The sequence below is a fragment of the Manacus vitellinus genome, unplaced genomic scaffold (assembly GCF_001715985.3).
Source record: "Manacus vitellinus isolate BGI_N305 unplaced genomic scaffold, ASM171598v3 scaffold_17_pilon, whole genome shotgun sequence".
NCBI lineage: Eukaryota > Metazoa > Chordata > Aves > Passeriformes > Pipridae > Manacus > Manacus vitellinus.
The window spans coordinates 6,568,993-6,592,567 of NW_021939256.1; the positions used below are offsets into that span (position 1 = coordinate 6,568,993).

Below are 23,575 nucleotides of genomic sequence, written 5' to 3' on the forward strand. Positions count from 1 at the left end.
GTTTGGTCAGTTCTTGAATTGACAACAGGAGCTGCTTGGGAAAATCCCAGGCTGTGTACTGGATCTTTCACCCCAAGTCATTAAGCAATATATCTTAACATACAGATAAAGTCCATCAGCTTACAGAGCAGAGTTCCTGCCTATCAGCAGGAGCTACGTGGGGAAAACCCTTCATATCCCCTGCTGCTGGGAAAGCTCCTGCAGCAATCAGTTGCTTGTTTTGTTGTGACGTGGCCATTGATCTCCTCAATGTCAAACTACTAAATTCCAATGAGTTACTTCTTAGCAGATCCATCTGTTGTCTCAGCTATGCAGTGATTAGCTGGAAAGCTCCTGGACGAGGCAGTCAATGATCAAGTGCCTTTGGCATGAAGACCAGCAAAGCCTTCATATCCAGCTGCACCAAAACTGCAAATATAAACTTGATTTTCATCCTTGCATCACAGCAATAACTCAAATTCCTTTGATTTTACCACAATACCTGAACCGCTGACCAGTTTCTGCCTTGTCTCACTCACTATTTTCTCATCCCCACACATGAGTGCTCAAAAGCATGCTCTACAGAGCCAGGAGGTGGCAAAGGATTGTGTCAAATACAAATAGGTTGAGGATCTTATACAATGGGAACAAGGATTTCCGGAGTGCCTGAACACTACCCTAGAGCACCTGGGTTGTAGCACTTCACAGGGAGGAGGAAGAGGAGGGAAATGAAAAGAGCTGACATGCAGAATGAGATCATCTGAGGGATTCTGCACAAAGGCAGAATATCCTACACAACATTCTACTGAAGGATGACCCCAGTCTTTCAGAGGGATCGTCATCTTTAATCCCATATCTTTAGTTAATGCTGGTGCACTTATCTGTTTGATGATGCTGTTCTTTCCTAAGAATCACATTCTCTTAGCCCTAAGATCAATACTTTTTACATGCCAATATAAAAAATGTACAATTTGTTAAACCTAAAATGGTGCAATTAGCTTGGAAAGTTGCAATAAAATAGCAAATTCCATTCCTCCCACCCACCTTGTCCAAATTACAAAACAGTGCAGAAATACGTAAGTTTTTATTAATTGTTATTGTTTAACGAGTGACAATTTTCATAACAAAAAAAGTTCATTACATATTTTAAATTTTTTCTTGCATTCTAAATATATATGGGCAGTTCCAAACAATTAACCAATCCAGAATAACAGTGCTGGGCAAGATAAAACTTAAATTAGCATTTTCAACATAAAAACCTACAAAGGGGGAATGTTTCAAAAATACATCACACACATACAAACATGGGTTTGGGTAGAAACTAACAGGACCAGTGCTTCTAAACCAGTTACACACTTTTAAAAAGCCTCCTGACATAACTCTTCAGTCTTTATACAGTGATCTTCAAAGTCCATGAACAATAGTTCAGTGATTAGTTGAACAAATAACCAACACTTCTAAAAAAGAAGTGCATCTATTCTATTGCATCCAACCCTGTACAACTGACCGTATGATGCTTCAGCATACATATTTATACTGAAAAAATATTTTACCCTCTTGATTACAATTTCTTTAAACATTTTGAGTGATGTCAGTGACAAACTACAAAAAAATGAAAAAGCGTAAAATCTTTGCTCTTTTAATACTGAGATGTACAAATTCAAGGCATGAATCTCAAATACATTGGCACTGATTTCTCATCTGACGTTTGTCTGCTGAGTGGCTGAACTGCCTGTACCGACTTGCGAAAGGCGCCACAGCTGGATGGTCACTTTCCACATTCAGAAGGAATTGCACATGGGGTAGGTTTTTCAAACTGATTTGTTCTACTCGGCAGTTAGGGTGTGTGTATATGGCCAGGGGCAGCAGCTTGGCTCAGGCAGTCACACGTGAGTAGTAACTCAATTGCATTCTCATCTCCCAACCCACATAACGCTTCGCATCCAGACACACTGTGCCCCTTCTGGTGTTTGTGATGAGCTCTTTTCTTTCCTCTAGGTTTGTCGACTACAACTTTATTAAAAAAAAATAGTACATAAAATACTAATAGATCAACATAACAGTATAATTAGTACCAATAAGGTGAGCAAAATCACAACTGCAAAACTGAGTAGTTGGGAAGCACCTATTTCGTTTAGGAATCTCATTCCATGTTAGGTATTTTTGCTGAGTAATTGGATTAGGTTGCACACACTATTTCAAAAGATTTATCTGCTTTCTTCTGTGCCCAGACTGAGATGAAACCAAGAGAAAACAGTAACAGAAAAAACCCCACATCTGTAAGAGCTCTCTGTTGAACTTGGATGGGCATTCACAAAGCTGGATTGCTTCCAAGACATGATTCTAGATGATTGCCTAGAGCAAACCTGTTTACCAAGTCTAGCCCTCAGGAAATAATGAACTGCTAATTAAAGACCTGACAACCTACCAACACTAATCAAAGTCAAGTAACAGAGAAGACCAGATAGTATAAACAGAAGGTTAAACATTGCCCCTTTGAGGTCTAAGGCTGGATTACAAAGGAGGAAGAAAAAAGTTATCCAAAATACATGGCACTGTTGAAAAAGAACGTGGTTTCTATTGCTAAAAGGAGTCAAAGTATACTCAAAGTTTTAAGAGATTTCAGGCAATGGCTTTTTTGTTGATGTTGGTATTTTTTAATCTAGAGCTGCTTATTTTCCTGTATTATTTTCTTTTCCTCTATCTATAATTTTATTTTTACCGTATCTATTTTGTTTTTACTAACTAAATTAAAAAGTCCCCTCTCTTAAAAGTTTGCAAAGCTTGTACATCTGTAGGCTATCATGGTCAGGTGTACATGAAGTGGTGAACCGTAAGGTCAAAATTTAAGAGCTGTGGGGAAGTGTACTTCAGTTCTGGGAGAATGGAGACAGTCAGAGAGGGAGACTGTGGCTACCAGTGCAGGCTGCTTTTAAGTTTCTACCTGCAAATAACAAACAGGACCTGTCCAAGGAGCAAAGCCAGGTGCAACAGCTGTAACCCAAGGAGGTTCCTACAAGCTAACCAGGTAGCAGCCAGTGTCCTGGGAGGCAGAGGCAGCAGCATGGTGACATCATCCCTCATGGAGGCACATTGCTGGGTTACAACTAAAACTCTAGCTGAGAAAAAAATACAAGTATTCCTAACATATCTCCAACACGATAAGAATGTAACTTCAAGTTTATACACTCTAGTACTCAAGAATGGATCCTGAGCCCCAATGAGACTCACATCAGTCTGTTTCTTTACATGTTATTTTAATTAGCATCTTCCCTATGTTTCATTCTTAAAATACTATTTGTATATCAAGCTGGAAGACAATGAAAGGCTGATGAATTTGAAACAGGATCATGCTATTCCCCCCCCAGAATACTAATACATACATTTATACACACACACATTCACGCATACACGTACTTGTATGAATGTATGTACAGACATGTAGGATTTGTGTCAAGCAGCTTGCCCAAACATTGTCCCTTCTGAATATCTGCCTCAAAATCAGTCTTGCTTAAACAAACTTTGAAAAATGGTAGTAATGATAATAATAATAAAAAAAGATAGTCTTATGATACCATGTAAAAAGTCAGGGATAAGGAGCACAGTGTGCTACCGCACTTGGGGGAGACAAACCACACTTCCCTGTTGATGGAGTGTGACCACCAACTAGGTAAATCCCTCTAAACCCAGTTCTATTTTGCTGCTTCTGATACCTGTGGAAGCTGGCCTATCTCTACACTACACTGCAGTCTGCAATACAAACACACTCACAGAGTTTAAGAGCATGCACAGCTCGCCGGAGCGTCCGCTGTTAGTGAAAGGAAAGGCACCAGCACCGCATGTCCCATGCAAATACAAGTGCAGTGAGGAGGGGAGATGGCAACACGGTAGAAGAGTTTAACAGCTTCGGACTACAACTGTGATTGTCCCTACCATGCACGGTGGATCACGCAGAATCCCATTACTTTCCCTACTTAGTGTTTTCCTAACATGGCCTTTTCTACCCTCTTGAACTTCTGCAGTTCAACAGCTAGTTCCCAGTTTCTCAGATACAGCCACATAAGCTTTCCATTTTGACTTTTGTTTCTGTTCAGCATATTACCACAGTAGTTATCATATTTGAAAATATCTTTTAAGCCACTTTCCACATGTAAAGCCATAGCAACAGGATCAGTTGCTGCTTTAACTAGCAGATTTTTCTCTATTTCTAGTCTCTGACTTCTGGGTACAACGAGACTGCAGTAGATGTCCTGTCTTTCTTTAAGTCCCTCTTCAAATTCTTTCAGTAAAATATTGGCTCTCTTTTGCCACTCTTCTTCCTTTGCCAGGCAACTCTGGTACAAGCTACCTTCTGCTCCTGAGTGCAAGAGGACTTGCTTTTCTCGCTCCAACTTCTCCTGTTCCTGTTCTAGGAGCCTCCTTTCTTCTACTAGTTTGCGGCTCTGGGACACGAGGGCTTCGCGGTAACTCAGGGTTCTGTTGCGTTCCTTTTCCAGCTCCACCTCCAAGTGAGCAACAGCACGACGGTTCTCCGTGATTATATCCCGGTATTTGCCTTCCAGGTCTTTTTGTAAAGATGACTGCTTTTTATGGTACTCTTGTTTTTCTCTTTCTATTTCTTTTTGACATTCTCTGGTCCAGATCCAACCTACCATATATAAATGAGACTTCAGACACGAGTATAGCATAAAACAGTGACAGGTGCGATTAATTAACTATGCCTCAAAGGAAGCTATTAAGTGGTAAATAACTCTCTCTCCTGCCCTCCCCAGTGATACTTCTATTTACATGTCCCCACAAAATGTATTTCTGTGGTCCCTCTTTCACAGTAAGTCGCTTTAAATAATCATGTTTTCCCCGAAGTAAAATATTCCCTATTCCTTTATTGCCAATACTTGCAACACTCGCATTAAAGAAAGAAAATAAAGTCATGCAGAAACAAACTGGAGGTTTCCAACGCAGGTACTGCACTGAGAACCTCTGAGGTCCAGTAAATAAATATACATCAGCAACTTCTTGGGTTGCTACCTTGGGGCTCTCTAGTACGTGTTGGGTCCACTCCTCCGAGAGAACTTTATAAACTGGATCTTATTAAACATAGATTCCGTTCCATGTAGGAAAAATGGCCACTGCCTTAGCGTTATGAGCAGTACTGGTTGTTTACAAACAAGACGACCTGAGGAAATCCCCAGACAGGGCATGGCTTTATCCCTGGGCTGCAGCAGAGACTCGCCCTGGACTGGGGGCGAGGCCGGGGCACAGCCCCGCGCCCCGGCTCCGGCGCTACTTACGGAAGGCGGCCAAGCCCAGCATGGGGACCAGCAGAGCGTAGTTCCATCTGCTCCCGTCATCACCGGGATCGCGCCGATTGGGCTGGATGTTCCAGTGGGGAGGGTTGTTTAAGTTATTCATGAAGGCACCTGAGGCGTACAGAGGGGAGATACGGCCTCAGCAGCGAAGCGCGCAGAGGGGCAGGGACCGCTCCCTCTGCTACCCTTTCCTCCCGCTGCGGGGCTGGGAATTCTGTCCGAGCCCCTCGGACGGCGGCCCCGACACTTGGGAGCGTGGCCGTGCTCCGAACGGCCAACCCGGACCGCCCCGCGGCGGCACCCCAGGCCCGTCCCCGTCCCCACACCCCTATCCCCATTCCCATCTCCGGCCCCATCCCCCTCCAGCGCGACCCCCACGCACGAGTCCGGAAGCGCGCGGGGCCCTGCCGTTGCCACTCACCTGCCGGCCCCGCCCCCTCCCGGGCCGGCCCATCAGCCGAGACAAAGCGGGGGGAGCCGAGGGGGTGGGACAATAAATGGACGCTGCCGGGCGTCCCTCCCCGCCCCAGACGGGCCCTTTTTATTCCATAAACATCGGCTGCGGAACACAAATATTAGTGGCATCTAAACCCTCCGAATTGGCTGAATCTCCTTTTGATTTGTTTTGTTTTTTGTCTCATAAAGAAAATGCTTCACAGTCTTTTCCTCACTCTTTTGCCCAAACCTTATGTTTACAAAGCGATCTTTCCCACAGCTTTAAAAAAAATAATTGTGGCCTGTTCGTTAAGCGGCAATATTTCAAGCACTGTCAAAGAGAGGAGAGGCCGAATCCTACAGTGCCGGAGAAGTACATTTTTCAGTATTTCACCAAGAAAAAAATAATGGCAGTAACAGAATTCTAGGTTCGTGTTTTCTGTGGGGGTTTTTTGGTTTGTTTTATTTTTTTAATTCCTCTGAAAACAGAAGCTGTTTAGGAGCCTTTCCTCACGGAAAAGACACACCCGCAAGCAGGTTTTCTGAAAGCAAACACGCAGCTGTCGGGTCGTATCCCTCAGGCGGCATCGAGCCCGTGACTTGGTCTCCCCGCCCCCCCGGCAGGGTTGGTCTGTTCCGCCGAGCCTCGCGCCTGCGTCTTGCCCGCCCGCTCCCCCCGTGCCCGCGGTGCGAGATGGCGGCGGCGGCTGCGCGGGGGCTGGCGAGGCGGTGGCTGCGCCCGGCGGCGGCCTTCGCGGGCGGTGAGTGCCTGTCCTTGTTTGTGCCCCCCTGCTTGTGCCCCTGCCCGTCCCGCTGCCCGACCCTGGCCCTGCCCCTTCTGCCGCCGCTGGCGGCGCCCGACCCCGCTGTCTCCCCGTGACCTTGACCCGCTGGTGCCTCGGCTCCCCCCCCTCGCAGGCTCGGTCTTTCTGATGTCGTTTCTGGAGCCGTGCCGACCTTGCTGCTCGTGTCCTGGAGGCAAGTTACTCCTGAGGGGAAGACCAGGGAGTAGGTGGCTGTGGGCATGGCCGGGCCGCGCCTCCCGAGCGCCGTAGCCTGAGGCCGTGAGCGGAGTCCTGAGGGAATGAGGGAGGCAGCGGGAAAGGGATGTGCCGGGGAAAGGCCCTGGAGGGGCCTGGCAGGTGCAGCTCCAGCATCGGGGTGAAAAGGTCGCCGCAGGCTCCCTATATATCAGGAACAGTGTGGCTAGCAGGACCAGAGAAGTCTACTTAGCGCTGGTGAGACCACCTCTCGAATACTGTGTCCGGTTCTGGGCCCCTCAGTTCAGGAAGGATATTGAGGTGCTGGAGCAGGTCCAGAGAAGGCCAGCGAAGCTGGTGAAGGGTCTGGAGCACAAGTCTGATGAGGATTGGCTGAGAGAGCTGGGATTGTTCAGCCTGGAGAAGGGGAAACTCAGGGGTGGCCTTATTGCTCTGTACAACCACCTGAAAGGAGGTTGTGACCAGGTGGGGCTTGGCCTCTTCTCCCAGGTAGCCAGCGATAGGATGAGAGAGTATACTGCACCAGAGGAGGTTTAGGTTGGGCATTAGGAAGAATTTCTTCCCAGAAAAGGTGGTCAAACGTTGGAATGGGCTGCCCGGGGAGGTGGTGGAGTCACTGCCCCTGGAGGTGTTTAGAAAAGACTGGATGTGGCACTTGGTGTTTATGGTCTTGTTCACAGTGATGGTATTTGGTCGTCGGTTGGACTTGATGGTCTTAGAAGTCTTTTCCAACCTAACAGATTCTGTGATTCTGGACCTGCATAGGAAGCCAGTGTATATCTTTGTGTTGCTTGAAACTGCTGGTGATTCTGGCAGAAGGGGCTGCTGAGGCATCTGGTAGGTTTGTGTTAGCTGGGCTGTAAGCTGCAGGTCCCGAAGGAAGGTTTTTTCTTCTCCGTGGTGAGGTGGGAGTTTGCAGTTTCTTTCCCCTGTTCTCACCCTGTGTGTGTCCGTACAAGCTTGGGGTTACAAAAGATAAACGTGTGGGAAAAGGACCTTGTAAATACAACTGTACTTGTCCATGTCTTACACAGCAAGTGCAGAAAATACAATCTACTGAGACGAGGAAAAGTTTAAAGAGTGTGTCTGTTTTAGATGGCCCTGATGGGACCTTTAATTTCATAAGAGTCACAATCTTCCCTGTAGCATTACAGTTCAGGATTACTGTGATCAGTGTTTCCTTCACATTTATTACAACACCTTCTTCTGCTTTGCGGACTTTTGTTCAGACTCATTCTAACCAAATTCAGTGGCAAGAGAAATTCTTATGTATGGCTCTAACAAAACAATTGTATGTGAATGGGAATAGCAGTTCTGAAGACTTGTTTTGCAGAAGCTTAGATGTGAAAAGAAAAGCAATCTGCTAAACAGTTGTATATTTTGTGGCTTTTTTTAATAATATACTTCCAGAGTTCTCTGATGCAAAATGTATTAGATAACTGTTGATAGTGACTTCAGAAAATAATAAAAGTTTTTAGAAAGTAAATCAGTTGCAAGGTATTGTGTCAGAATTCTGACTGGAGATCGCAGTAGGCTGTTTAGTCTGAGGGGAGAAAAAAAAGATTCAATTTCTTTTGAGGCTTTAGAGCATAACCAGTTATGGTTTTCTCCCTTCAGTCATTTGCACTTTCTTTAAGCAATACCAAGTATGTACAGATCTCTCTTTGTGTGCTGTCTTCACATACAGTTAAGATTTTGTTTGAATCACTTAATCCAATAACTGAATGTGTTGTTGCACATGTGTAAGAAGTAATTTATTGCAGTGAAAGGAGCTGTACTGTTGATGGAACAGCGTTTTGGGAACAAGCAGGTAGTGTCTGCTACAGAATACGTGGCTGCTGCATTTCAAGTGTGCGGCGTAGAGTTCTGTGGGTTTCCCTCCAGGCCTGTGAAAGTAGTTTTGCTGCAAAGAGGCGACCCCATTTCTACTTGAGCTGTGACTTGGGAAAGCTGGTTTTCAGTTAAATTGTGTCTGATGTTTAGGTTTCATCTGGCTGTCAGTGGACTAGTTGATCTGTTTTTGCATATGAATGAAGAATGTTAATGAAGAAGATTGATACAGAGGTTAAGATGGTCATGGAATTGCCCCAAGGCATGATAACAGGGCAGTGTTAAGATTGATCTTATTCTAAGATAACTGTAAAAACCAGAAATATGTTAGCAAGTCTGAGTACACAGACTTGTGTAACTTGCTGTTATTCAAGAAGATAATTTGAGGAAACTGGTATGAGAAATGACAAAACTAAGTTGAGGGAAGTGTTCTGTAGTTCATGTAAGAGATGAGCAAAGAGGTGGACATTTGGAAGTGATGAGGATGGAAGAGCTGCTTGGTAGTGTAGTGTAGGGCGATGGAACTATGAATGTAACAGTTGCTGGAAAAGACAGATATCACTCCAGTGCATTTTAGGATATATTTCAAATACGGAAGTGCTGATGTCACTGGGCAGGTGACTAGTATGGCTTTGTGGTGCTCTTCTCAGCAGTCATACATGCTGATTTAGGTGTGTTTTTTGGGCTTCGTAAAGAAGTTCCAATGTGTTGGAGAGGGGGAGACTAAAATTCTAGTTGTTTTAATCTACTGAAGCAAAGGCTCAGTACTGAGTAGGTGTGGGTGCTTTTGGTTTGATTTGCTTTTGAATATGTCAGGGGAGAGGGAATGACATTGCAGAAGGGTAAAACTCGTGCCCCTGTGCTTCATTTAAGTATTAATAAATGTTTTTAAGTGTGTCACTAATTTAATAAGAGCATGAGAAAAAAGAAATGTCTCTGACTTTTGAAGAAATGCTTAACTGGAACAGCATTCCCTTCAACCTATTTTTTCAGTCTTCATTATTCTGACTACCTGAAATAATTCAAATTATGATGATTGCTCAATATGAGAGGTATTTGCCATTACTTCCTGTGGTTCTTATTATGCTGTCTTCATCTTTGCTTAATTATGAAAAAAAGATGGAAGAAATCTACAGCATTATTTACAAACATATTCTTCTGTTGGTGCTGCCTCAGAGAGGTCTGAGAGACTGGTCACTGTTCGTGAAGTACATAAGGGATAGTCTGTGACATCCTGTTAATTACAGGGTGTTCTCTCATCCGGTCAAAACTTGATACTTTCCTGCTTTTTATTCTCAGTGTGATCATAGAAAGATAGAACTTCATTGCATGTAGCTCTAAAATGTATTCATACAATAGTCTTGTGTGCATGGTGTCAGTGGTAAGTGAAAATTTGTTATGAACGTAGGGTAGCTGAGAATGCCCAGAGTCTTCCTTGTGGAAACCTTTGTTCTAAAACAGTTGTCTCGGCTTCTTTCCGCAGTGGCCAGCGGCATGCCAGATTCCTGCACGCAACTTACACTTCACCGTCTATGGAAAGAAAAACGCTTCTACGAAGGTTTCTGATTCGGTAGGTTTGTGGGTTTTGTATCATGAGTAACAGATTAAGTAATACACCTAATGCTTGAGAGTGTGTAACAGCCAGGTACTTGGCTTCTAGTGGAGTGTTGTGTTCAAGTACCTAGTGAGACTGATTTGCTGAAATACCTGCCTTTTTTTAATGATAGTTTTCACCCAAGAGCGTATAACAGATGTAGCAATTGCTGCAAGAGTCTGTGAAGAACACTGAACTTATACTGCTTGTGTTTCTATGAAACTTGTTTGATGTATCTTGAACTATTTGTGATCATAACAAACTGATTTATTTTTCCAGATTTCTACACAATACCCAGTAGTGGACCATGAATTCGATGCAGTTGTTGTGGGTGCGGGAGGAGCAGGTCTGCGGGCTGCATTTGGTTTGTCAGAAGCTGGATTTAATACAGCCTGTGTTACCAAGCTGTTTCCCACCCGATCTCATACAGTTGCTGCACAGGTGAGAAATGAGGTAGAACAAATGTTTAAAAAATGCTTGCTGTCAGAAAGCTGATTTGGATATAGAATCATAGAATGGTTTGGGTAGGAAGGGACCTTAAAGATTATCCAGTTCCGACATCTGTGCCATGGGCAACAGTGCCGCCCACTAGATGATGTTGCTCAGAGCCCCACCCAAACATCATGTTTCAAGGCCACACTTTCATTTATAAATATTACATATTTAATTGAAACTTTCATGGAGGGCAGTATATCGTAGAATCACAGAATCATTAAGGTTGGAAAAGACCTCTGAGATCATACAGCCCAACCATTAGCCAAACACTGCCAAACTTTATATTAAGTAACAGGTACTTTTCAGTGTCTTTCCAACCTAATGACATTGCAAGACACATTTTTTTAATCTCCCTTTCAGTTGTTCTTATAATTTTTATTTCCTCACTTATGTATTCATTTCACCATACTGCCTCTTTTTTCTTCCCTTTTCTAAAGATTTTCAAAATGCAGTGCTGCTTCTGTGTAAGTTTGTGATTCACTGTGTTTCACAAAACTGCAAGATGAGTCACTGTGAAACTGAGAAATTTCAAGTTTTTCAGAGCCACATGAAATCTGACTTTACTGTATTTCATGTACACAGATGCATAAGTGGTGTGTGTTTGTTTTTTTTTTTAATAGAAATGAGATAAACCTACTAAAACTGTATTTTAGTAATGTAATTCTAGGCAAATGGATTTTCACTTTCAGGGAGGGATCAATGCTGCTCTGGGAAACATGGAGGATGACAACTGGAGGTGGCATTTCTATGACACAGTGAAAGGGTCCGATTGGCTGGGGGACCAGGATGCCATACACTACATGACTGAGCAAGCCCCAGCTGCGGTGATAGAGGTGAGACCCACTGGAACTGATGTCAGCTGTAGTTATTTATTACATAGGCTAGCTCCCAAGGAGATCTCCTTAAAATAACTGGTTGGATTGTTATGCACAAGAGCTTCTGATGCTTCTTTTTGGGTTCAACAGCTGGAAAATTATGGCATGCCGTTCAGCAGAACTGAAGAAGGAAAAATCTATCAGCGTGCATTTGGTGGACAGAGTCTTCAGTTTGGAAAAGGAGGACAGGCTCACAGATGCTGTTGTGTTGCAGACAGGACAGGACACTCACTCTTACATACTCTATATGGCAGGGTAAGCAGTGGTAAAGTAAATTTGGGTTGGGTTTTTGCATTTACAGTTAAAGATATTTTTTTTTTCCTTTTTTCTCCTAGAGTTTGAAAAAAAAATCAAACCCAAAACCAAACAAAACCTGTAGCTGTTCACATATGAATGAGGAATCCAGGGGAATGGCTTATAACAGTTCTGGGTTTCCTTCCTTTGTGGGGCAATGTGGAAGGATATAGCCTAGGTGATACTTGTTTTTTGTCAGGAGTAAGCAGAAACAGAATAAATAGAAAGATTGTAAATATAATGGCTTTCATGAAGACAATGGATGTTAATTAGTGTACACTGTTAGCTTCATGGTCTGGAGTAATTCTGCACTCTTAGTGCTTTCGTGTCTGTTGATAGACCCAGAAAGAATTTATGTAAATTTTCCCCAAAAAAAACTTCTTTTTCAAAACATTTGAGACAGCAGCATTGGGGAGCTCTGAAAAGAAGTACAAGACAGCATTGTCTTTCACTGTTATTCAAACGAGGACCAGGGGAAGTTGAGGTGTAGCTGGATTAAGGCCCACTGTGCATTTCTGAGCTTGCTCTGTGGCAAGTAAGTGACTGGTGTTCCAGCATTTCTGCCTATTAATTCTACAGATCATAACTGAAGAAAGTTCTGGTTGTTTGAAAATCATAGCGAGCTGCTTGAAACCTGAAATTAAGTACCTAATACCTACTGTCTTTTATTTACTTGGCAGCTAATTGCACTCCTTCAGGTTTGCACTGTGTGTGCGGCTGCAATTCAAATGCTCAGTGCTGCCAAACATTGCTCTGATCCTTGAGGGCATGAAAAAATGTTTGACTTGGTGCCCGCTGCTCCTGCTGGTATAATAGGCTCCCAGAGATATATTCCATTCCTCCTGGAGAGCTTAAGTACAACGTGCTTGTACGTGTATCCAGCACTGCAGCTGGGGTAGCCTGTTGCCAAATGTAGAGGTGAAATAACAAGTCTGCTGGCTAGCTATGGCTTCTCAGAATTAAGTGATTTGGTAGTTACCTGTGTCTTTCTAAGCTAGAATAGATTAATTAGCAATTTTTTATAAATATTTGAGTGCAAACAGTCTTCCCTGAGAGTTGGTGGGTGGTGTTTGCTATACTGGTACAGCCCACACACATTGACAGTTTTGAAGAGAGGTTACTTAATTGTCTCAATTTTTCTTAAAGTTCCCTTTTTAATTTTCCCCCAGTCCCTACGATATGATACAAGCTACTTTGTTGAATATTTTGCCTTGGACCTACTTATGGAGAATGGAGAATGCCGTGGTGTTATTGCCTTGTGCATAGAAGATGGCACCATACATCGTTTTAGGGCAAAGAACACGGTCATTGCCACTGGGTAATGTAATGTTTGTGGTGAGGGACAGAAATTTGGGAGTGTTACTGTTGGCAGTCTGTGTGTTTGTGCATGTGTTTGAATCCACAGTGTGGAGGGGATACGTTATAGGTTAGTTCCCTCTACCCCGAAAGCGATATAACTGAATTCAGTCATTCCCTCTGAAAGAAGGCACATACTAATTTTGTGACCAAGTATAAATTTGGTTTGAGATCTGACTTTGAGTTCTAGAACACTGACATAAACTAGGAATGTATAAGAATGGTATGTGTGATTAAACTGGTCTTTGGTTTTTAAAACTTGCTGTTTAAAGCAGATACTGTTGCAATGCTACAAATGTGTATGTATATCTGTAGAGTCTCAAATTTCCTTTAGAAAACAGCTATTGTCAAAATTCTGAAGAATCTATGACATTAAGATGTTACCATTGTAATTCTAACTGTTCTAGGATGAAATTAGCAGAATATGAGTGTAACCTAACATTACTTGGTTGCAAAGTTTGTATATGTTTATTATAGTGCTATATGCATTAGTCTTTTGCTGCTTATGGCTGTCTCCTATCTATTTCAGTATATAAAACATTTATAAACATATATGTCAAAGAAAACTATTTAGCTTGGTTGCCTATGTGATATTGCTTTCTTAAAGCCAAGGCAATTTTCATACTTGTGTACTTTTAGGTACATACAATATGTACATTGATATTTCTTTTGAGAGTTTGTCCTGAACTTTGGCTTATTGGCAGTTCTCAATAACATGGGAGGCTAACCTAGTTTTCAAAGTAAGAATTCATGTTTAATACCTAGAAAACTAAGTTTTTAAATATAAGAATATAAAGTTAGGAGCCATATTGAGGATATAAATCATTGTTATATGCAATTTTTTATAAAACTGCTAGTAATAGTTTGAATTAAGTTGAATGGTATTGGATTGATAGAATTTCCTGAAATAACTTGGTTTTTTTTGCTGGCAGAAAGGCTTCTGATATTACCCTAACTAGCCTGCTTTGGAGTTGGTATTCTTTTTTTTTTGACCTTCCGTCACCAGCCATTTTCAAATATGGTTGAGCGTAACAGGGCAATACCAGTTTTGTTTTCTTTTGGTTGAACTTAGTGCAGGAGAGGGCAAACCTTATGCATTTTTCTTATTGACCCTTTGCTCTATTTCCACTGTTATACAAACACCATAATTGAGTGACATGTTCTGGTGATGTTTTAATTTTTCTTCCTGCTGATTCTGTTACCTTTTGTGTTCCGCAGTGGGTACGGCCGCACTTACTTCAGTTGTACCTCTGCTCATACTAGTACGGGTGATGGCACTGCAATGGTCACACGAGCTGGGCTTCCTTGCCAGGACTTAGAATTCGTTCAGTTTCACCCTACAGGTACAGAATATGAAATAATACTCACAAACACTATTTTTAACGAGTTGAAGAAAGCAACAGGCTTTGCTTTGCTTTAAAATGTGCTCAAGTCAGTTTGCACTCTTCTGCAGCACTTCATTAGTTGCTTGAGATGTGTTTAGATTTGTCTGCAACTCCTGTTGAATATAAATCTGAGAGTCAGACTTACAGTGTGGGAAAGGTCTCAGCTGTTCCAATTTAAAGACCAGTGTTAAATATCTTGAGGTACTGTCTTTACTAACAGGTTTTATGAATTCAAAGCTGAAACTGCTTCACCTCTTAAACTTATATCTCCTTTGTCTTTAATATTTTAACGGTTAAGGTACATATTTAGGACTGTAGTTTTATAGCATGAATCAGTATCTAAACTGTGAACAATGATTGCAAACTAGATTTCTTTTGTAGCTGATTAAATGCTTCATTTTAATTTGCAGGGTTTTTTTTAACTGTTTGCTTAATTTTACAATCATAGACATCCAATGTTTATTTGACTGACTTAAAGTTTTTCCAGTTAAAGAAGCTTCATTGGTTGTGTGATAATTCTGTAGCTTTTAAGATAATTATCAAGTGCATGAGTTGGTTTGTGGTTTTGTTTTCTGTGGTGACTAATGCTGAAGGCTAACAGATGGGTCTTCCTTCTCTAAAGGAAAAGAAAACTGAATATTCCACACAATTTGAAGTCAGTCTGTACTGCTTTAGCCCAGGAGAAGAGGAAACAAAAATAAGCAAATAATTGTAAAATTCTCCTTGCACATTGATGGGTGCAGATTGCTTCCAGTTTTAATATTTTAAATACTGTGGGTGTTCCAAATCAACTTACTTACCTTTCAGGAAGAGTGTTTGAAAGGAATAACAACACTTTTTTCTATGTAGTCCTGGGGGACAACTCCTAGTGGTATATTTAGGGTGGAATGAAGTCTGCCCATCTGACTTACTTGCATTATTATTAGGAAGATCTTGTTTATTCCGTGTTTGTCATCCTGATTGTGAAGCTGTGTAGAAAATATCTCATTTGATGGTATTTTCTTTGTTGAACAGGTATCTATGGGGCTGGCTGCCTTATAACGGAAGGGTGTCGTGGAGAGGGAGGTATCCTAATTAACAGTCAAGGTGAAAGATTCATGGAGAGATATGCACCTGTTGCTAAGGATCTGGCTTCCAGGGATGTAGTGTCTCGTTCTATGACCATAGAAATCCGTGAAGGAAGGTTAGTTACATACTCTTAACGAAGCTGCAGAATAAATACTCAATCATGCTAGACTTTATGTGGTGCAGTAGTTCATTTGATAAGCACATGATAATTTGTGAGAGTGAGCTTTAATAAGTGTTAGCTGATCTCCTCGTGTAAGGCTGAAATTTTTCTTGTTAATTCCTAATGATACTGAAAGAGAACAGAAGATGTTAGGAGTCTCCTGTTTGAATTTGATGTGTCTAGAGACAATTGCTCTTAATATATTTGCTCTTACTGTAAACAATGAACATAATTTGGTGCTCTCTTCTCTTGACTAATTATTTGTACATATTTCTGCAGAGATATACTGGTTTAAAGTCTTAAACAGTGTGAATTATTATGAAAAGAAAGCTGGGAGTTGGAAAATGGTCTTAATTCTGCCAAGTGCAAGAGTCTTATTAATGTCCTAGATATTAATTTTTGTCAGATAACATTTGAAAAAAAAAGTTATTTATTTTCACAAGCAAAACAAACTGGATTAGAAATGTTACTAGTGTTTGTAAATTCCTGTTATGTATTCCAGTGTTGCCCTTTTTTCGGTAGGGGTTGTGGTCCTGAAAAAGACCATGTATACTTGCAGTTGCACCACTTGCCACCACAGCAGCTAGCAACCCGTCTCCCAGGGATTTCAGAAACAGCTATGATATTCGCTGGAGTTGATGTCACTAAAGAGCCTATCCCTGTTCTGCCTACTGTGCATTATAACATGGGAGGTATTCCTACTAACTACAAAGGACAGGTAAGTAATATACATCACTTTTGGTTTTTTTTTTTCATCATCATTGTAATAGGAAATTATTTCCCAAATATAAAAGCATTAAGAATGTTTTTCATAAATGTAAGGATGATTAATACCATTATTAATAGTAATATAATGATGATGTCAGAATACTTCAAACACACAATTTGGTTTGTTTTTAAAAATAACCTGAAAACCATATTCCAGTCCATCTGGAGAGGTGGGAGTTCCCAGAAACATCTAAAATGAAGTTACTGTCACATCTGACAAAAATTCTCTGTTTATCAAGTTGAAGATAGTATAGTTGAACACTGATCAAACTAGAGCTCTGTTGCAATCTGTAACTTGAGTTAATATATATTAATTCTCTGCAGTTCATGTGATCTGAACACTAAAGTAGATTCCTCCAACTGACACGAGTTAGAAGTCAATGTGATCATGTCAGCTAAATTCCTCTGTTCGTGTATTGTACTTGTAAAATTTTATTGTAAAATTTAACCTTAGAAATGTGTGCAGATCAGACTATTCCTGTGCATTTCCAACTCACTGCAAAATTGTCGGGAAACAGGGCCATGTACTCTTCATAAGCATGCATAAAGAAGTATTTGGGTTTAGTTCCATCTGCGTATAGTATTACTACTTACCCTTTAGAAGTAAGGTAATTATGGGTTTAGAGTTGGAGAAAACTTACAGTTGCTGTGTTTCATCCTTACATGCACATGACCTCTGCCAATAAGGAGGTTTGCAATGTTATAAATTCTTTGAAAAATGAGTATTAATTGTGTGTCTGAAATGACAGGTGATTACACATGTGAATGGTCAGGATAAAGTGGTACCTGGTTTATATGCTTGTGGGGAAGCAGCCTCTGCATCTGTCCATGGTGCAAATAGACTTGGAGCAAACTCACTTCTGGATTTGGTGGTGTTTGGTCGTGCCTGTGCCCTTACTATTGCAAATACATGCAAGCCTGGTAAGTCTCACTTTTTTAGAGACGTTCACCTTTATGATTTTATTTCTGCCCAACACAGAGTTGTTGCTGCCTGAATCAAATTTAGAATGATAGACATAGGCTCTTATTTGTTACAAAAGAAAGAAATCAGTGTTGATGCTTTTTATAGGCGTGTTCTTTGCTGTGAAAATATTTTGACATTAACATTTGCTTTGTAAGTTGATACTTTTAAAACTAGAATTGGGTCAGTGCTATTGGCAAAAACAGTTTGTTTTTTTTCACAAATTAAAACAGAATACTGAATGTGAAGACTGACTTCTCTACATCCTGCACTATCTTCTATGTCAAAATGTAGTCTGTCTTACACTTGGCACTTTTGTGTAGTGCAATTTGCTGCCACTTTGCTGATTTATAAGAAGAACTTACATGCAAGTGATAACAGATAGATACTAAACATCTCATTCCCTGATGAGATTTAATACTCACTGCTGAATATTAAATATTTTAAAATACTCTGGTTCAGCAACAGTTACTGAGCTGAAAAAACAAACAACTCCCCCAATAAAATACTGTTAGTGGCAGTTATATTGCCAGAGCAGCTGAATTCCAGCAGTCATCATCTATTTTCTCATTGCTTAATGTCCAAAATAATAAGACAGATTATTTTTTCAGTCTGACTGCACGAGGTGCAGAGTGATGGTTCCTGTTGGTATTGGCTTAGATCATGTGGTATTTCTTGTTTGGCTTTGTGCCAACATTTATTTGAATCTCTCTGTGGCTCCTTAGAGTTTGAAATTGTAGAAAGGGTTTTATTAGTCTGAACGCAAAGCTACAGGTGAAGTGAACTGTGCTGGTCAGATCCTGTGTTTGGTTTGTTACCTGGTAACACGTGGGTTCCAGTATTAGAGCTAAGAAGCAGAGCTCATGTAACTGCCAAGCTTATGGACCTGTACTGGTGCCTTAACAGATCCAAGGGAAGGTGGGAGGTTTGGGAATGAGGAGACAAGGAAAGTATAGGAAAAGGTGTTAAGGACCACAAGCTTATTCCATATTTTAGAAGAATTTTGATCAAGTGCTGCTTCTAAGGAATGAACAGCAGAATTCAGGCAAACCTGTAAAACCTCTATGAATTGTCATAGTAAAGAATGGGATTCATATGTTCCTCTGTGAACTTTATTTTTGTATGGATACTGTTGGTGGGAGTTCAGGAAAGTTACAGTTAATGTGTACCTCAGAGGAAACAAACATACGGTGTTTTAGTCAAATCTTTCAGTAGTCGTTAGTCTGTGAAACTGCCAGTAACCAAAGCCAAGCCAAACTACTAAACTTACTGCCACTTTCTTATTAGGAGAGCCAGTTCCCCCCATTAAACCAAATGCTGGCGAAGAGTCAGTTGCTAATCTTGACAAATTAAGGTTCGCTAACGGGAGCATAAGAACTTCAGAAGTGCGACTTAACATGCAGAAGGTAAGCCTGGTGGAGCTCTCAAGTACAGGGTGGGAGAAGCTGCAAGCAGCAGTGGGGTTCGATCACCTTGCAAAGTGCACTTCAGGATTTGCTTTGCAGAAGTAAAAAAGTGTGTGATAAGATTGTGTGCAGCAAAGGTTGTATGTCTTCTGTTAATTTCTTCTTCCCTTCATGGTCATTCCTCTTGTGTGGTTTACTTGCTGTATAATCGAGTGGGGTTTCATTTGTTTGGGGTGAATAGAAGAATGGAGTCAAATCCCTCTGTAGCAAACTCTGTTGGAGCTAAGGAGGTTACATGGGTTCGTTACATGCAGCATATCAAACTGATTTTGTTTTACTGTGTTGCAGGCAATGCAAAACCATGCTGCTGTATTTCGTACTGGTTCTGTACTCCAAGAAGGCTGTGAAAAACTTAGCCAAATTTACAGTGATCTGGCTCATCTAAAGACTTTTGACAGAGGTAATTTGATAGCAAACAATACACCTTGGTCAGAGTACTCTCTGGGAAGAGTGTTGGTGTTTGGGGTTTTTGTCCCATAAACTTTATGTATTTCTTGAAACTTTGGCTGAAGACTTTGACCATTTTGAATCTTTCAAAATATTTTGTAGAGCCCTACTTACTAAACGTGGTAATCAGTAAAATACTTGATCTTATTGGTCATTTTCTGGTTGCATTATCTTTCAAAGAAACAGAGACTGAAATTGGATTTAACTGTGTGAGGTACAAACTGCTCTTCTCTCAGAACATGAGGTGAAGTTGTTCTGATATTAAGATGAATGATGAACTTCATTAGTATCTTCTGAAAAGGCCAGGGAGTTGCAAGACTATTCATAGACTTAACACTCAGTTTTCATTCTTCATCTGAGCAGATCAAAGTGCATGCAGATACTGCCATGTCTGGCAATGTATCTTAAGAGAACTTGGTTATTTAAGTACAACTGATGATGTACCTTTTGTTCACTCACATGTATTTCTCTTCAACTACTGCTATTGGGCATGTTTTCTAACACTAAAAATAGAACTGGGTTTCTTGGACAGCTCTTGCTAAGCATCAAGAAAAGTTAAAATAGCTTAGAATGGAGATACATTTGTGTAAGTGAACTTGAGTCCATCTTGAAGAACCTTGTATGACTAGCAGGATTTATAGGTAGGAAGGAAGGGAAAACCCTGTTGTGTGGATCTACTAGGGATATACTTAAAGAGCTATCATGTAGTCAGATCTTAGGGTCTGAAATGAGGTATGGGGACTGAGTTTCAGGCAAGAATCTATGGTGTAATTTTGTCTCAATAGTACACATGCAACAGGGACTGGTAGAACTCTAATTTTTCTAAGATTCATGATGATTGTTAGGGTGTTGGAGTCATTCCTGAGCTTTGCAAGCAATGTGAATAATTCAGTGTTGTGGAGTACTGTGACTGCAGTATGTAGAGCTTTGGGTAGCTCAGTTCTAAGTATCAACAATAGGACAGAAGTAAATTGAGGAATGATTGTTTGTAGACCATTTTCCATAGTATTTTAATATTTTACTAGGTATTGTGTGGAACACTGACTTGGTGGAGACCCTCGAACTGCAAAACCTGATGCTTTGTGCTCTACAAACCATTTATGGTGCTGAGGCTCGCAAAGAGTCCCGGGGTGCCCATGCCAGAGAGGATTATAAGGTATAAATATTTTCTGTGACCTGCATGTAGGATTGAATTTCTTTGTTATGTGTCCTCAGATGGATTATTTTAAATTAGTAATTTTTTTCTAAGTACTGTCTTCAGTGTTATGATTAGTGTAGTATTTGTTTGGGGTCCCATCTGTTCTGCTTTATCTATTCTTATCTGTTATATATAAAATGACCAATATATGCAACACTGGGCAACAGTCTTGAGAAGAGTTGTTCAGTGTGTGCATCTGAATGATTAGAGACCTCTATAGCTCTCTACAGTAATACAGAGGACTTTCTAGTAATACAGTAGGACTGTAGTAATAACATTATGAATGCATAAACAGGACATAAGCTTGCACACACAGAATAATTGTCCTGTGCAAGGGAAGTTACCTTAAAGCCCTTGTTAAGCCTGAGGATTTAAAATTGGACACGAGCAGTGTTAAGATAAAGCTTGCTGTCTGTTTGGAGACACGCTGTGTTACAGTTGTAATTGAAGTGCAACTACTTGTGTGGTTTTAAAGTGATCTGCAGATATAACTTCTGGCCAAAACTAACCTAATTTTCTTCTTAGTTACGGGTAGATGAGTTTGACTATTCTAAGCCACTCGAAGGCCAACAGCGAAAGCCATTTGAAGAGCACTGGAGAAAGCACACCCTTTCATTCGTGGATATCCCATCTGGGAAGGTACATGATGCTTGAGGGTCTTTTTTGCTGTCAACAGACAGCTGCTTGCATAGACAGCTTTTGTAATCATGATAATACTGTCACAAAACTTATTTTGTTGCTGAGTGACTTTGCTCTTTGAACTGGAATTGTGTTTCCCCTTGTGTAGGCTAGTTCAAAAGCTTTTCTTTTCTAATGGTGACAAAACCTGTTGGTGGTGTTTAACACAGTGGCTTTATGGTATTTCAAAGATAGAACTGAATTGTGACCCTATAGAAGTCTTGACCTTTGGGGGGTTTTGAATCCTCTTAATTTCCTCTCCAGCCAGTTTTAACTTCCTTGAAACTAGTTTGGGGACAAGTGAGAACACTTCACTTCCTGAATAGCTGCTGAGAATGGAAAGAAACACAGTTTTGTCTCCTAACTGATCCCATTGGGTTCTCATCTGCAGGGCTTTCCTAGATGAAAGAATTAGGAGCTAGCAGTCTTAGCCAAAAGTTTACTTTTGTTCAAAGGCCTTTTTAAAGTCAGTCTTCTGATACCATTTCTGGTCAGGCTTTGCTTTTAAGGAATTTAGTCAGTGGTAATGTGATGGAACTTTTAACATTCCTTGTAGGTTACAAACTGTTCATTTTCTGTGGAAGGAAATTAATGGAGAAATTAGCTTAACATCCATGAAGTTGTTCTGTTATCTGTGTTATTTGGCCATTCCTATTAGCTAGACTGTCTTGTTTAGATGCAGGATGTTTGTTTGTCCTAAAGTTGTTTTTTCTTCCCTTTTGCTTCAGGTTACCTTGAAATACAGACCTGTGATCGACAGAACTTTGAACGAGGAAGACTGCCAGACCGTCCCGCCTGCAATCCGCTCCTACTAGCAACTTGCATTTCACTTGAAGCCCTCTCCCAGACGGGGCCAGTGTACATAAGCATAGCACAAGCAAAACAAAACAATGTTATCACTAGCAATGAATGGAAAATGCTGACTAAACATTTCTCCAGCTTGTATTCTGCTGTGGCTTATTGTACAATTATTAAAAATAGAATGCAGGAAAGCTTATGTTCTTTCACCAATCTGTCAAAACTGACAAGGACAACACAAAATGTGTCTAAATAAAGTCATTACAAGTCTTGTATTCGTATTTGTTTGAATATGCTGATATATATATATATAATTACAGTGCTTTTATCGTGAATGTATAGTTAATTTCCATGCTTTAAGAACAAGAAAGGTGATGCCTGGTGACAGGACGAGGGGCAATGGGCACAAACGGAAGCACAGGAAGTTCCATCTGAATATGAAGACAAACTTCTTTACATGGTGGGTGGCAGAGCACTGGAGCAGGCTGCTCAGACAGGTTGTTGAGTCTCCTTCTAAAGTTAAAAGCCTGCCTGGATACGATGCTTCAGGTGAACCTGCTTTAGCAGGGAGGTTGGGCTGGATGGCCTGCAGAGGGCCCTTCCAATCTTTCTGTGAAACGCATCGCATTAGTTTTAGACACAATGGAGATATTGAATTTTGGGATGTGGGGACTTAAACATCATAATTTATGATTATAAGTAACATTGCAGAAAAGAAGAATGATGCACTAGTAATTATAACTTTGTAGTGTAATACTTTTTTTTATTGAATAAAACAAGAGGTTTCTGCTTACTTCCTCCGTAATAGAATAATATGATATTCTATATAATGTAGACTGTAATAGTAATCTTTACTGACTCTGGAACTTCTAAAGCCATTTTTGTGGCATGCCCTGTGTGTGTATTTCCTCTTCACTGTCAGAGGAATCAAGGGGCAGAAGACTTGCCTAGATGTTAAAGCTTACCAAACTCCAATTTAATGTGCATTTAGTGCCAAGATGTAACTTGTAAGGCATTAATAGAGCAGTTTCTAGCAGCATTTCTGTGAATAACTTACAGTTCTTGGATGACGGAAGTGTAACTATGCAGACTGCAATTGAATGAAGCATTTTGCGATGCTTGACGAAAAAAAAAATGTTTACTGCTGAATGTTGGCTGCTGTTGGGAAAAAAAAGAAGTTTGGAAAACCTGAAGTGTTGAAATGTTGCTGGTGCTGGGTAGAAAAGTTCAATACGCCTTATTTCACTCTTGTAGTGTTTCTGTACTTCGCACCAGGGCGAGACGTAGCATGTCGAAGAACTACCCTTGCATGGGCAGGAAGGGAGAAGCCTTTTTTTTTAATAGAAGGAGCCTTGGCTGTCGCTGGTGGGGGGGGCGCGGGGGAGAGGAAATAACGCTCTATGCATCTTTGACAAGGTTACAGTAAGGCAGGACAAGCTTATAAGTTTTTTTCCAGCTTGGGAAAAATCGCTGTTTGG

The 23,575-nt window shown here is 40.9% G+C and overlaps 2 protein-coding genes across 3 annotated transcripts; one reads left to right on the forward strand and one right to left on the reverse strand.

Moving 5' to 3' along the window:
- Positions 1-1,044: 1,044 nt before the first annotated feature.
- CCDC127 (coiled-coil domain containing 127) lies at positions 1,045-5,752 on the reverse strand. 2 transcript variants are annotated; one of them, XM_018070136.2, is made up of 3 exons: positions 5,710-5,752; positions 5,271-5,399; positions 1,045-4,627 (listed from the first exon to the last, which is right to left on the reverse strand). In XM_018070136.2, the coding sequence occupies exons 2-3, from the start codon at positions 5,389-5,391 to the stop codon at positions 3,954-3,956; spliced, it is 795 nt and encodes a 264-aa protein (XP_017925625.1). In that variant the 5' UTR covers positions 5,392-5,399; positions 5,710-5,752; the 3' UTR covers positions 1,045-3,953. The 2 variants fall into 2 exon arrangements, with proteins under 2 accessions (XP_017925625.1, XP_017925626.1); XM_018070137.2 differs by lacking the exon at positions 5,710-5,752 and adding an exon at positions 5,671-5,694.
- Positions 5,390-22,378, forward strand: SDHA (succinate dehydrogenase complex flavoprotein subunit A). Its single transcript, XM_029958898.1, has 16 exons — positions 5,390-5,594; positions 6,348-6,484; positions 10,038-10,124; positions 10,428-10,589; positions 11,333-11,476; positions 11,609-11,773; positions 12,982-13,130; positions 14,387-14,511; positions 15,568-15,736; positions 16,304-16,499; positions 17,299-17,470; positions 18,798-18,916; positions 19,265-19,376; positions 20,449-20,579; positions 21,147-21,260; positions 22,028-22,378. Exons 1-16 carry the CDS (start codon positions 5,390-5,392, stop codon positions 22,112-22,114), a joined length of 2,274 nt encoding a protein of 757 aa, XP_029814758.1. The 3' UTR covers positions 22,115-22,378.
- Positions 22,379-23,575: the final 1,197 nt, after the last annotated feature.

Bases quoted from the DNA above. Each gene is read 5' to 3' on its own strand.
- SDHA (XM_029958898.1), top strand. From the start codon at position 5,390: ATGAAGGCACCTGAGGCGTACAGAGGGGAGATACGGCCTCAGCAGCGA. The intron at 10,125-10,427 runs GTAGGTTTGTGG...TTATTTTTCCAG, and splicing joins CTACGAAGGTTTCTGATTCG to ATTTCTACACAATACCCAGT. The intron at 17,471-18,797 runs GTAAGTCTCACT...CTTTCTTATTAG, and splicing joins TGCAAATACATGCAAGCCTG to GAGAGCCAGTTCCCCCCATT.
- CCDC127 (XM_018070136.2), bottom strand. From the start codon at position 5,391: ATGAATAACTTAAACAACCCTCCCCACTGGAACATCCAGCCCAATCGG. The intron at 4,628-5,270 runs GTAAGTAGCGCC...TATATATGGTAG, and splicing joins GCTGGGCTTGGCCGCCTTCC to GTTGGATCTGGACCAGAGAA.